General features: G+C 41.9%; 1 protein-coding gene across 5 annotated transcripts in view; it reads left to right on the top strand.

The window, feature by feature from the left end:
* Positions 1-12,774, top strand: part of nav3 (neuron navigator 3) — a 170,399-nt gene that overhangs the window by 37,800 nt on the left and 119,825 nt on the right. For all 5 annotated transcript variants that reach the window (XM_088003261.1, XM_088003265.1, XM_088003262.1 and 2 more), the window contains exon 2: positions 10,690-10,807. In XM_088003261.1, coding sequence (XP_087859387.1) covers positions 10,690-10,807 — 118 coding nt within the window. The remainder of the gene's footprint in view (positions 1-10,689; positions 10,808-12,774) is intronic.

The following is a 12,774-nucleotide window of genomic DNA, read 5'->3' as shown; positions in this document are numbered from 1 at the left end:
TTAAAGGTTTGCCTGTCTTATTGAAGAGGAATATTAGTTTATCAAAACCCTTTTTCTTTACTATTTAAAAGTTTAGTACATTTTGATGATTCTTGATGGTCAAAGATCACAAAGAAAACATCAGAAACTATTTGTTTTACTTCGCTGAAGAAAACCTTGCCACCACATAAAATTTATTAATACAATCTCATAACCTTTTTTGTATTTTGAGCCCCAAATTTTATTGTAGCATTTGGAGTTTGTATGATAAACCAATATAAGGTCATGCATAATTAAAAAGTAAGTAAATGGTTTTGAATATTTTTTGTAGGTAGAAATCTGCAAAATGTGGCATTAGTGTGCATTTAAGTCTCCTTTACATTGAAACATTGTAAAGAGTGTAGCCACCTGTCCTCAGAAATATCCTCCTTAACCCCATTTCGGTCATCTCTGAAGCGGGGTAGAATAATATCCCAAGCTTTAAACATCTTACAGAGCTCTTCTCAAGCCATCAGAAATGGAAAGAAGGTGCCAAGGAGACCAACATATCGCTGCCAAGCACAACTGAAAGGCAGTAGTGAGAGTTACAGCCAACATAACTGGAGAAGCAGAGATGACAGCTTAGGAGGGGGAGAAAACCCTTTTAGACTTGCACTCTGCACATCTGACCTTTGTGGAAGATGAGTAAGATCTAACCCATTCATAGTCCTCGACTGCAAGGGGTACAGGAAACAAGAGGACTAAGGTGGTCTGATCAAATGAGACCTGAACTGGACTTTGTGGCCTGTAAGCACATCTACATCTGTAGAATCATACAGTGGGGATGATTTTCTTCAGGAGAGACTGGGAAATTGGTCAGAATTAATAGAAGGATGGATCTCACCTTCCAGCAGAACTGTAAAGAGCTTTAAGAGAATTGTGTTAGAAGAGCTCAGTCAAAAATAAACAAAAAAACTTTGGTTCCTCCATTTCCATGTGCCATGTTTAAAACTTCAGGTTTTTACCCAATACCAAACAGGTCAGTCGACACGTTTTGTTGCTGTTTGCTCATATTGTCAGCCCCTCAAACATTCATCTGTTTTGCAGTCAGAATGGTTTTATGCTAGCTAGCCAGGCGGAGCGGCTGTGCCTTGGCCACGTCCTCCAAAAGGGCAGTTAATAAAAACAGGCCGCTGCTTCTGGCAGCCTGACCGTCCCCCAATCACAAAGCCATTAATCCTGTGATGTACTGTCATTAGTTTCTTAACAAACAGATGGCTGTCAGGCCAGAAACCAAACAGACACGTGTTGTGTGCTGAATACAAATGGACTAGTAAATGGGCTCCATGCTGAAGAAAACTGGTTGTCTTCGGGGCGACTAATACCTGGCTCAGATTTTAGCAGTTGGAGCGCTTCTATGGCACGGTGGCAAAGAGCTGCTCCTACAGCCTTTCAGGCAATCCCTCTGTACGGTCCTGATACCAGGCATGTAGAAGTCGCTTTTTACCGCCTTTATTCAAAACAAATTCAAGATTTTTCATAGATCGAACCTCTTCTTGGTCAGATCCCTTAGAATCTCTTTCAGTGTTTTCAACCCACCTCTTTTAATCTTAGTCATCTTGATCTAATGGACAGTAATCCAGCCAGATGTTGTGAGGAAGTGTGACTAATCTGAGCAGACCAGCGGTGAGTCACAGAGGCGGGCATCATGCCCGGATCATTTAGTTTTTGTCGGAATCTGTTCGGAGCAGGACTCCAACCCTCCCGGAGGTGGAAGCCACTTGATGGATGTGACATCCAGGTCATTTTCTGTTCACAGGTGTCTACGGCCGTACAGAAATTCATAGACTGACGCGCCGCAGCCTGAGATGCAAAATGACAATGTAGCTTGTTTGCTTCTTGTGATTCATCTGCGTGCATTTTGAGTGGGAGGAGATTAAAGAGGTCTGAAAGAGGGGCCCCGTGGCATCCCGGAATAGACGGGTGTCAGCCGGAAGCCTCCGCATGCTTGATGGGGCCTCCGAACAAGAACATCCGACACGAACCCCTCAATTACGGCTGTAAACCGGCAGAGTGAGGTCGGCTGGTGATCTAAGCAGCTCGCCTTGTGAGCGAGCAGCCGAACAGGTAATTAACAACGGCCTCTCTGCATGCTTCCCTTTATGTGTAACGTCTGTGGAATACCTGCTGCCTGGTCATAACAGCTGGCCAGGGCTGCATGCTGTCCTCTCTGCTGGTCAGAGCCAAATTGGATTGGGGATGATAAGCAGTCTCCTTTTGCTCTTTTTGCTTACGGATGAAGGGGTTTATGAAGCATTCAGTCAGAGAGAGGAAGCAGACATGAAGCTTATGGTTGCTGTTTCTGAATGACAGGCTCAAAGCCAGACACACTGCGTTACCATGGTAAAATGGCATGTTTGTGTTTATTACAGATATAAACCTGCCCTGAAACGTCAGCATTGATCAGGCATTATGAATGCTGATAGCTGAAGTAGCACTAATTATCTAGGGCTGGACGATATGGCTGTCACATTATAAGGGCTTCATGTCAGTCGATATAGATAAATTGATTAGTTTCTTTGTTTAAATATCTGAAATACTGCCAAACTTGTGGCATGATCTTTCCTGTTTTATCCATTCTCAAACTTAGTTGTTGCCACCAACCTTGTTTAGTTCGCTGTGAGAGGTTGAGTGCCTAAATCCTTTCCTCTGCATAGATCTTCTGCAGATCGGTGAAAATAATTGAAAATTCTATTGGACATATTATCTACTGATATTGATCGTGTGTTCATTGAAATATACATTGTGATTGTTTTATTTCCCAGCTCTATGATTACCTCTTCTTTATGGAACTTGTTGTTGGGTGGGATGTGTTAGGTGGTGAACATTTTGCCCTCAATGCGGATGGATGTGGTTGAAGCAGAAAACTGGGGCAGAATTTGAACTGGGTTGACCAAGGTCAGCATGCAATGACAAGACAACTAAATCAGACAATGTCCAAATCTTGTGGGGTGTTGTAGCTCTGCGGTGGTCAGTATCTATCAAAAAGGGGTCAGAGGAAGGAACAGTGGTGAATCGGAGGGCAGCAATAGCCGCCCCAAGTGGTCCAATTATAGAGAAGAGCTACTGTAGCTCAAACTGCTGCTGGAGTTTGGGGATTTTTTTTTAATGAAGTTCTGTGATAGTATCACGTGTAATGGTTTCATATCACACAATCATCTGAAAAAGCAGATCTTTTGGTTGTTTGCTGGTCTGGATCAAGTTAATGTGTGTAAACTGTGTAAACACAATGCAAAAGTGATGAGATACAAACACTGACCTTAGAGAAGCAATTGTCACTGCGAATCAATTCGGATTAGTTTGCAATGATTTTTCCCAACATTAAACACAGTTAAATGTTCTTTGTCACTGTTGAGTATTTAAGACCTCTGTCAGTCTTCCAGAGAGTGGATGTACCAACAAAACCATTAAAGGGCCAGATGACTTTCCCCTGGAAAATTAGTGACTAGGTGAATCCACAAACACTGTACTGTGTACTGAGAATTAGTTTCTGCCCCATTTTTAATTTAATTATATTATTTGATTTGCACACTACTCTGCCAATAGGCAGAGGTTAAAAAAAACAAAAAAAAAAACTGCTTTTAATTAATGTAAAGAAAACTATTTCTGTAATCCAGGTGAAAAGCAGACAGTTTTTAAGTGTAATTTGTGTTGGTTCATGGTGTCCTTCAGTAGGTCTGCAGATGTTCAGGCCTGAATTTCTCTACCAGGCTGGCACCATGGAACGGAGTAATGAGACGACATGCAGTGATTTTCCTGGCAGGAGATGATGGAAACTAATAGGTACAATGGTTAAAAGTTAGCTGTCTGGGAAAATGCTTGGGATTTGTACATCTTACTCACTGACAGATTCCCTATCAATATTCCTGTCTGCTTTTCTGCTGTCTGTTTCCAAATCGTGTTTGTGCTCATCTGTCTTCAAGCTGTTTATGTCGTCTCAATTTAATTCGTTTTTTGTTACCAGCTGTCTCCACCTCTGCGCTCTTTGGCCGTCTGTTCCTACTGCACCGCAAAGGATCAGTGTTGAGAGACACAATGAAAACACATCCAACATAGACTGTGTGCTTAAACTTCTCACAGCCATGCAGTTATGTCCTTTTGTTGACAGAGCATCTTGGCAGATCCTGGTATGAGAAAGCAATACATCGTGTTTTAGCAGCATGCCCACCACCCTCCGTTATCTTTTGACTGTAGTCATTTGGTCGGCAGCAGCCCTGACAGAACAGGACAGATTTGTCTTTGCTTCAGCATCAGCTGCTCTTGTGGTTATAGTGAAACATAATGGCTGTCCAAATTCTGGCATTGTGCAAGCTCAATGAATGTATAAGTGGCTTAAGTGAAAGCTTTAGCTTAAATATGCAGTAGGATCTCAAAACAGACATGCATGGCAAATCGCTTTTCCACGCAAAAGGTTTGCTGACATTCAGTAGGGCCTGAGGAAATGTTGCATCTGTCTCAGCTCAGTCATTTCGTGTTTTCTGGAGCTGCATCTTTGATTCAGTTTATATAAAAGCGACTATTCCCACCCTTTGCTGACTTGAAAGGTTTTCTTAACTTTAATTTAGTTAACGATTTCTCAAAAGTGCATGAAATTCTTCTATTGGTCTTAAATATATGTGTTTCATTCTGTCAGTCCCAGATGTGTTGAGTGAACTCTGCAGGATAGGCTGTGATTGACAGCTGGCCCAACCACAAAGAACATCTCCCTGCTTATGCCATATGTGACCTTTGGATTTCAGTGTACTTGGATAGCTCTGGAGAGTGTTAGCACTGGAATTAAACATATTTGTGTTTAAACCTGATGTCGTCATGTGGGAATGGCATCTCTGCTGTTTGTACATCATAAAACACCAAATCCCCCCAAAACTTAGGAACCCCCTCCAAACTGCTGATTAAGTTAAACTTTTTCCACAAATGTCCACATTGTTTTATGAAATCCCTTTTATGCTATGTCGATCATGCATCTCGTGTGATGCGAAAAGTGTCTACTTTGCAGTTTTGTTTGATAAACCAATGCAAACAGCTGATAAACCACCTCATCTTAGTGATTCTTCTTCTGTGCATGCGAGTCGCTTTGAGGTTGTAAGCTATTCACAGAAGTTTTATTGCGGTCACATTTAATTGGTAGAATGAACGACTATTAAAAAAACATTGGATTTTCAAGAATCAAGACTTTTATATATGGATTATGCCCAAAATCGTGGATACAAGCTGCTTTCAACAACTTTCAATCAACTTTAGAGATGGAATAAGAAGCTCTATCATCAAAGTAGAGTTGCTATTCTGGAACTGGTAAAGAGGTTGCCTAGATACCTTCCTATTGAAGGTTTCTTGACGTTTCCCACGGGGTTGGCATCCTGGGGGAGACTCAAAACGAACCGGAGGACCTGGGAACCTCTGGGGATCCCTTCGGAACTCTTTACTTCGAAAACCCAACCTTTGATAATCAGAGAGTTAGATTTGTGAAAACGCGTAAGAATCAAATTTCTTTTCATCACCTTTGGAGCAATATATTGTAAATACATTACCCTGCCAACTCTGCTGCTGAAATCTACACGCACTCAAACTGTCACAGATTCCATCTGTCAGATGAACTTCTGTGGCTACCTTGTTTGCCCCCGCCCTCCATAAACTGTGCTGACAGTGACATAGCCATCGGATCCGAGCCGGCTCTTCCCATCCTTCAATTAGTTCCGCTTTTGCAAAGTGGAAGACTTTGCAGAGGAAGCTCCATCACATTGCGGTCCTATTGATTCACTTGGCTCATCGCTCATTTGGTTAATGCAGCTCCATGTTGTCTTTAATTACATTTAGTACCCATGTGGGAGCAACCCCGTTGCCAAGCGGACGTTTTTGAGCCAGCTCCGCCGCAGAAGACTCGTTCTCGTTCAAACGGTATTAAGCAGCTAAATGTCATCTCAGCCATCATATTTATGCTCCAACTCCTGAAACAGAGTTTAACTCCTAATGTATCAGCTCGACCTGGAAGGATGCCCTGATTAAAGAGCCCATACATTAACAATCATTCAGCAGACGTGCATTAATAAGTCCAGCTGGCTGGAGTGACTTCATCTCTTTTTCCAGTCTCTTCTCCTCTTACTCCAGCGGTCTGTTCCTCCTTTTACCTGGCTCCCTCCAGAGGCCAAGCAGTGCCACTACAGATCTCTGCCAATAATACCTGCGTAGCAGTAGTCACTGCATTGTGATCAGGACGGTGGGAGGCAGTTTATTTGCTACGGGGCAAGAGGCGGCTGTTTGCCAGCGTTTGGGATCCCTGGCGCTGAGGGGGACGGGTCTGCAGAGCAGGTAGAGTCAAAGAAGAGAGGTACTCCATGCTGCATCAGGGGGGGAAAACGGCAACGGGGAGAGACACTGGACTTCTGCTGATTGATTCTGGCTGCCGAAAGAAGGAAAGTAAGAAAGGAGGAAAGACTGGCCGAGGGGAGGGAGAGTGAGAATTTTTACTTGTGTCAGAGCAGCTGTGGGGGATGCTTTTGCAGATTGTGTTTTTGTGTGGAGTGTGTTTGTGTATTATGTCAGTTCTCCCAGTCAGCATCTCTGAAGCTGCTGCTGCTGCTGCTGATGTTTCGCCTGAGTCACAGCGCCAGCTTCTGCTTCCCAAAGCCATCAGGATCCTGACAGGATAGGTTAATGAGTGCAGAGGGGCCATGACGTGAGTGGCTCAGTGAGCCGGTATGGGGGGGACAGTAGGAGGCGATGGGTTCTAAAGGTCTCAGCTAGAGGAAGCTTCTGCATGTTTTAGGCTGCGGAAATGCATGCAACAGAAGTTTAGTTTCTGCTTTTTTGCTTGTGGAGCAGAGGGAGAAAATGCCAAGACATGCTGTAGATTTGGAAAAGTTGCTGAATCTGTGTTTTCTGCGGTCTGACAAACTGCTCTTTTAGCCATTTTTCAGTGTTTTTACAGAAACACATCTGTGTTTTTTATGATTAGGTGAAATGTTCTGTCATGTAGATTTAAGAAAAGCAAATAAAGTAATATATGAACTGTTCCACTGGGGTCAATGAGTCTACGCTCAGCATTGCTGAGGGAGCAGTCTCAAACTCTAGCTTCTATATACATGCTCTTACTAAGCACTACTGTTCTCTTTTCTGCTTTACAGAAAGAGAACAAGGAGCTGACAAAATGTAATAAAATTTGCTGCCAAGTTTTCTACAAACAAACTTGTTAGGATTGTTTTTCTAGTTCTTTACACCAAGGTGCTTGATCTGATCCAAACCCTTTTTTTTTTTACCCAAATTAGGATTTTGTCTGTTTCCTCTTAATACCAATTTTAGCCAGTTCCAGTTCTGCTTAGAACTGCAAGATAAGAAGACTGAAGAAGCACATTCATGGTTATGACCAATCATTACATAGTTGCCTCAGAAGCAGAGGTGATGTCACACTGTGTGAAAGAGCAGTCACTGTAATAAAGAGGGTTTTTTCTGTTAAAAGTCACCTCACTGTGCTTCCACACAGAAAAGTATTTCTGTGTGGAAGGATTCAGTATGGTGTGTTCACAGATCAGAAAAAGATTTTATTTTTGAGCTTCCAAATGGCCAGTCACTGGTTCAGGCTGGTCAGACCTTTTGTACATATTTTCTTCTTTTCTGTGTCTGCATATTTTTGAATCCACTTTGGCTGATTACAACTTTCAGGACCTACAGCTTCAGCAAACGTATTTATTTTCATTTTAATTGACGGTGTAGCAAAATATGAACATTAGACACAAGGTTTTGCAGCTTCCTTGATGGAGGTTAGAAATGATTAATTAAACAGAAAAACAAAGCATTATTAATTATTCTAAATGATCAATTTTAGCGTATTTCTCTATTATTTTTCAGATTTTTACTGAACAACAAAAATTTTAAAAATTTTATTTGTTTTATAATTTGATCAGTCAAATTATAAATTATCAGGTTGCTAAGGAGAATATTGTCAGATTCTGATCTCTGACCTAAGGATCGGCACCTCCCTTGTTTCTGCATTTCTCTATAAATCTCTTGCTATTTATTTCCCTTCCTGTAAGTTGAAATGTGACTCCCACCTGTTAATTCTTTACTTTTTTTTTTCACGCCTACACTTTACTACTTATCGTAAAGAAATTCCCTGAACCAAACCACATCAGATTAAAAATCCTGCAGAAGGGCAGCTTTAAATGAGCTAACTTCCTGCTTCCAAGAAAACAGAAAAGAGCGGGATAGAAGTGTTTTTAATTGAGAGCAGTGTGTGTGGTTTATGAGGGGGGAAAAGATTATTTCATCATGAGAAGTGGTTAGGTTTTATGTGGCAGTTTCTCTGGAAATCTCAACCATTTGGGATGGTGTAGCAGGAAAAAGCCCTCGCTTCTCGGGGGCGGGGGGGGGGGGGGGTACAAAACATTTATCCTCTGATTTCTTGTAAAGTATATTTTTAAGACACATAATTAAGGATTTGTGAAAAACACAAGAACATGTTTCAGAACAAATGGCATCGCCACGTGACTGTTTCAGTTTATAAAAAGAAAACCTGGTACTTCCTATTGACCATCCTCCTCTGTGATTTACCTGTGGAAGTTTAACTTATGTTAGCTAACTAACTAGCAGTGTTAGCTGCCCTAACAATAGTTAAGGGAAGTTAAAACTGACTCTAACCTCCAAACATCTGGGGAAAACTGTGGTCACTGAGGTTCTTCCTTTGGCATCAAAATAAATGGATTTGAAACTTTTAAACGGTATGAGGAGAAATAAGGTCAGCTTTTTATAAAAACAGCTATAGTAAACAATTAGCAATTAGCCCTTTTACATTAGCATTTGCTCGGTACATCTTGACTGACATCGAAAACACCAGGTGCAGCGCTTTTTGTGCTTGTTGTTTGTATCACATGGAAATCACGTCACATTACTTTCTGGACTCTAGGACTGACCTGCTATGACCCAACTACACAGATCTGGTACTCGGTTATAATGGAGAATGACCTGAACCACTTGGAGTCGAGAAGAACCTAGTTGAGCCGCGCAGAAGATTGAAATCACACATGAATTCATCTTGACATGGCAGTTTAAGCCTTCATTGGAAAGAGATTCTTCTTTTTTGGTGTTTGTAGAGATTTTTATGGTCTCATTGGGCAAAATTTGCTTTATTTGGGGTATGGAGGAGTGTCTAAATTGGATAAAGAGTTTTTAGACACTAAAAAGAACTCTTCTTAAGCTTTTCCATACAGCTGACTTATTTGGTCAAGCTCTTGGAAGCTTAATGTGATTTTGATCACAATTTACCCTTGGAACCAGGCTAAACGTCAGAAAATATCTGAGTTTATAAGAGCCTCTGAACTTAAAAAAATATACAATGTAAATGTAAAAAGCTTAAATCATATTTATCTCAGGATAGGGGTGGATCTTTCCTCCCTCCCATAAATAACTACACAAACTAAAGGTTAACATTTTTTGTGTGCAGGAATATTCTGCTGCAATAAAACATTTTATCTTAGGCTTTTCTACATCTGACATCAACAAATGTGGATGTCTGAAAAGTGCTGCATGTTTGCAGTCCATGCGGGTTGTTCTATTCACATGTATATAACATCTGAGCGTTTAATGAAATCATGTACTCATCCCTATGATAAAGATCAGAACCAGCGCAGGTCTCGGTGCAGTCTGGAGAATCAAAGGTTGATCAAATATTTGTGTTTGAGTTGTGAGGAAGTGCAGGACCCTGTTTGGACAGCACTGCCTGGCACAACATCTACCAGAATACCTGAGAGACGGATGGAGAGAGCTGGATGCTGTTGGTGCAGACAGCACGGATAAAATGTTGTTTATTGATATCTCTGAGGATAATAGAGGCTTGAGGAATAAATCCAGAAGCGTGTATTTCTCCTCTCTTGACATTTTCCTTTATTTATTCCGAGCTTTGTGGTGGCTTAGAATTATTTATGCTCAAACCAGACGTTAGTTTTTTACTTCTATTCGCATCAAGCGCTTTCTGAGAGGTTTACATTCACTCATGAATGGGCATGAATTTCATATTAGTTATGGGCTTTTAGTGACGCATTTAGCCATTTTCATGCAGGGTGGCCTACAATACAAAATTTAACTGGTAATGGTTTTTGGAAACAGATGCACATGTTTAGAGAAATGAGGGTTTTTGGAGCCATTGATGAGCTTGTATTGTGATTTAGGATGGATAGTTGTCCTTTCAAAGAAATGATAGAACATGCTAGCTCTCTTGTACAGACCTTTCTTTCAGGCATGGTCTGTTAGTTTTCAACAGACATGAGGTCTTTGCTATTCCACATGTTTAATGTTAGCCTGTTGTGAAAAGTGTGGACATTTACCCCAAACACTAGGTGGGGGGTGTATGTATTCTTTCTAACTTTTGTATCATTTTTGACACTGAGACTCAGAGAAAACTCAAACCCAATTCTTGTATTTTATTTTTTTTAAAAACTAGATGATTGTCTCAACTACTTCATAAAAAGCCCCAGTATCTTACGGCATTAAAGCCGACTGTGAGTGTATGCAAACTTCTCCTAATATTTGTCTTTTTAAGGATTTACTGGGATTGCTCCCAAGGATTTAGGCGCCTTCTCCAGTCCAACTTCTGTCCCAACCTTTCTCAGAACTCGCCAGCCCCGCACTGAGTGCTTGACAGCCCCAAATGTACTAACAGTATGTTTTGTCCTGGTGTTGCAGATATACACAGACTGGGCCAACCACTACTTGGCCAAGTCCGGCTGTCCACGCCTCATCAAAGACCTGAGCCAGGACGTCACCGATGGAGTCTTGCTGGCGCAGATCATCCAAATCATAGGTAGGCGACCGTGTGAAATGTGTCGTTTAACAGATAAATACAGCTAATTGAAATGAGGACACACTTTGAAGACTATAGTTTAGTTCCCTATGGTGAATAGAGCGACCACCCACTCTCCGTTTCACACACATACACACACCGAGTTCGGTCTCTGTTGCAGTTGGCTGGTGTAACAGTCTGATATCGGGGCCAAAACACAGCAGTTGTCCTTTGTTTTGGGTGCTGGAGGAGCTGCAGCAGCAGAGATCTATGGCTCTGACACCCCTTCAGTTAATGCATGTGTCCCCCATTGTAACTCATGCTCCTGTTTATGCTTCTCTTTCTGTCCCTTTACTTTCTCTGGCATTCTTTTTTTTTGCTTACTATATCGGTTTCTTTCTAGGTCCCTGAGTTTTTGTCTAACTTTATCACGAAACCTTCCTCTGGAACAACTTACCAGTACTCACTGCACAATGTCTCACTGTAATAGGATTACCTCTGGAAAAGACTGGTTAAAGAGATTACAGTTACAGAGCTGTAATCTTGTTTCAGTCATTTGTCTCAGTGAAACCCCGTCACAGCGTTTTCATCGCTTCATCTCACGTCATAGGGCACCAGGACTTCCACAGTTGGGTGTTAGAGAAACCTCCTTGCAGAAAATAATTTGCGTTACATGAAAAGCGTTGCAGAGACGTAAAAGTTTGTGTTGTACAGCCTTTTCAGAGTGTCGTACCTATCAGGAGTCCCCAGTGATAACCAAGCCGTAAGGATCTTGTTTTTGAGTGTGACAGCTTCTATCCCTGCTGGTGCCTTGCTTCTGTGACGGGAGTAAAGAATTTGCAGGCCACAGATGCAAAAGAGGCCCTGAATGTGACCTATGCTGGAACATGAGATTTCTGACTTGCAAATTCAATGTCCTCCAAATGCTGGTTTTCTGGCAGACAGTCCTAGTTCATGCACATGTCTCTACCAGGTGCTGATAAACTACCAGGTTTATCTGATCGTTAAAGACACCATTCCTCAGATCTCACAAAACAAGTCCAACACTGACCATTGGCCTAAGATTCCCTGGTTCAGGGTGAGCATCTCCAGTTCTTGAGTGCTGGTGTCCTGCGACTTTTAGATGTGTCCAATACAATTCAATCCAATGGCTCATGTAGATAGTCAAGTTCTCCAGTCCTGCTAATGACCTTATTAATTGACTCAGATGTGGTGAAGCAGAGACACCGCCACTCAAGACCTGGATTTACCCACCCTTGGCCTGGTGCCCTTATTGGCAAACTTGGTGAACATTATGGACGTTGCGCATACAACTTAGAAATGGTTGGATCCAAATAAAAAATACAGTTTTCCCAAGATACACCTCACTAGGTGGCTCCTGGAGATCTTGGGACTGGCAGATTGGGATACCTCCTGCCAAGAGGGCGGTCATTGTGGGACACCATCCTTAGACTTCAACAAGGCCATATAACCTGAGCTAATGTTCAGTGGATAACAACACTCACATCTTTCTCTCTTGCAACTGAAAGCTGCAATGACACAATACTTTTGTTTTGCCAAGGACTTCTGAGGATTCCCACACCTGCCTGACGCCTCTTTTCCAGGGATACTCCAAAGTAAGAGTCTCTAGAGCCCAAACTGTGTGCTGAAGATGAATACCACAATATCTGGCTGACATTCTTCAGTCTCACACAAATTTCCAGCTCCATTTCTGTTGAGTTTTTTCTCATGCATTGCCCCTAGAGCCAGATTGTAACGCTGGGATTTAGCTCTTGCCTTCCAAGTAGCTCACTCCAATGTTTTACTCAAAGAAAAGCTCTTCTGAGGCAATGTGTGAGGCATCACTATTGGATGAAGAGGCGTGATGCTTTACAGCAGTATAAATTTTACTAACGGGCGTCTTTGTTTGGCAAATGTAAACCGCAGCCTTACAGGTGGTTTCGGTTAAATTAATCAACTTTGTCATGAATGGAGTGAGCCTGCGGCCG

Source organism: Poecilia mexicana, unplaced genomic scaffold, assembly GCF_051168715.1.
Source record: "Poecilia mexicana isolate PSO_F unplaced genomic scaffold, ASM5116871v1 scaffold_23, whole genome shotgun sequence".
NCBI lineage: Eukaryota > Metazoa > Chordata > Actinopteri > Cyprinodontiformes > Poeciliidae > Poecilia > Poecilia mexicana.
Note: the sequence above shows the minus strand (reverse complement) of the source record. Positions and strands in the feature narration are given on the sequence as shown.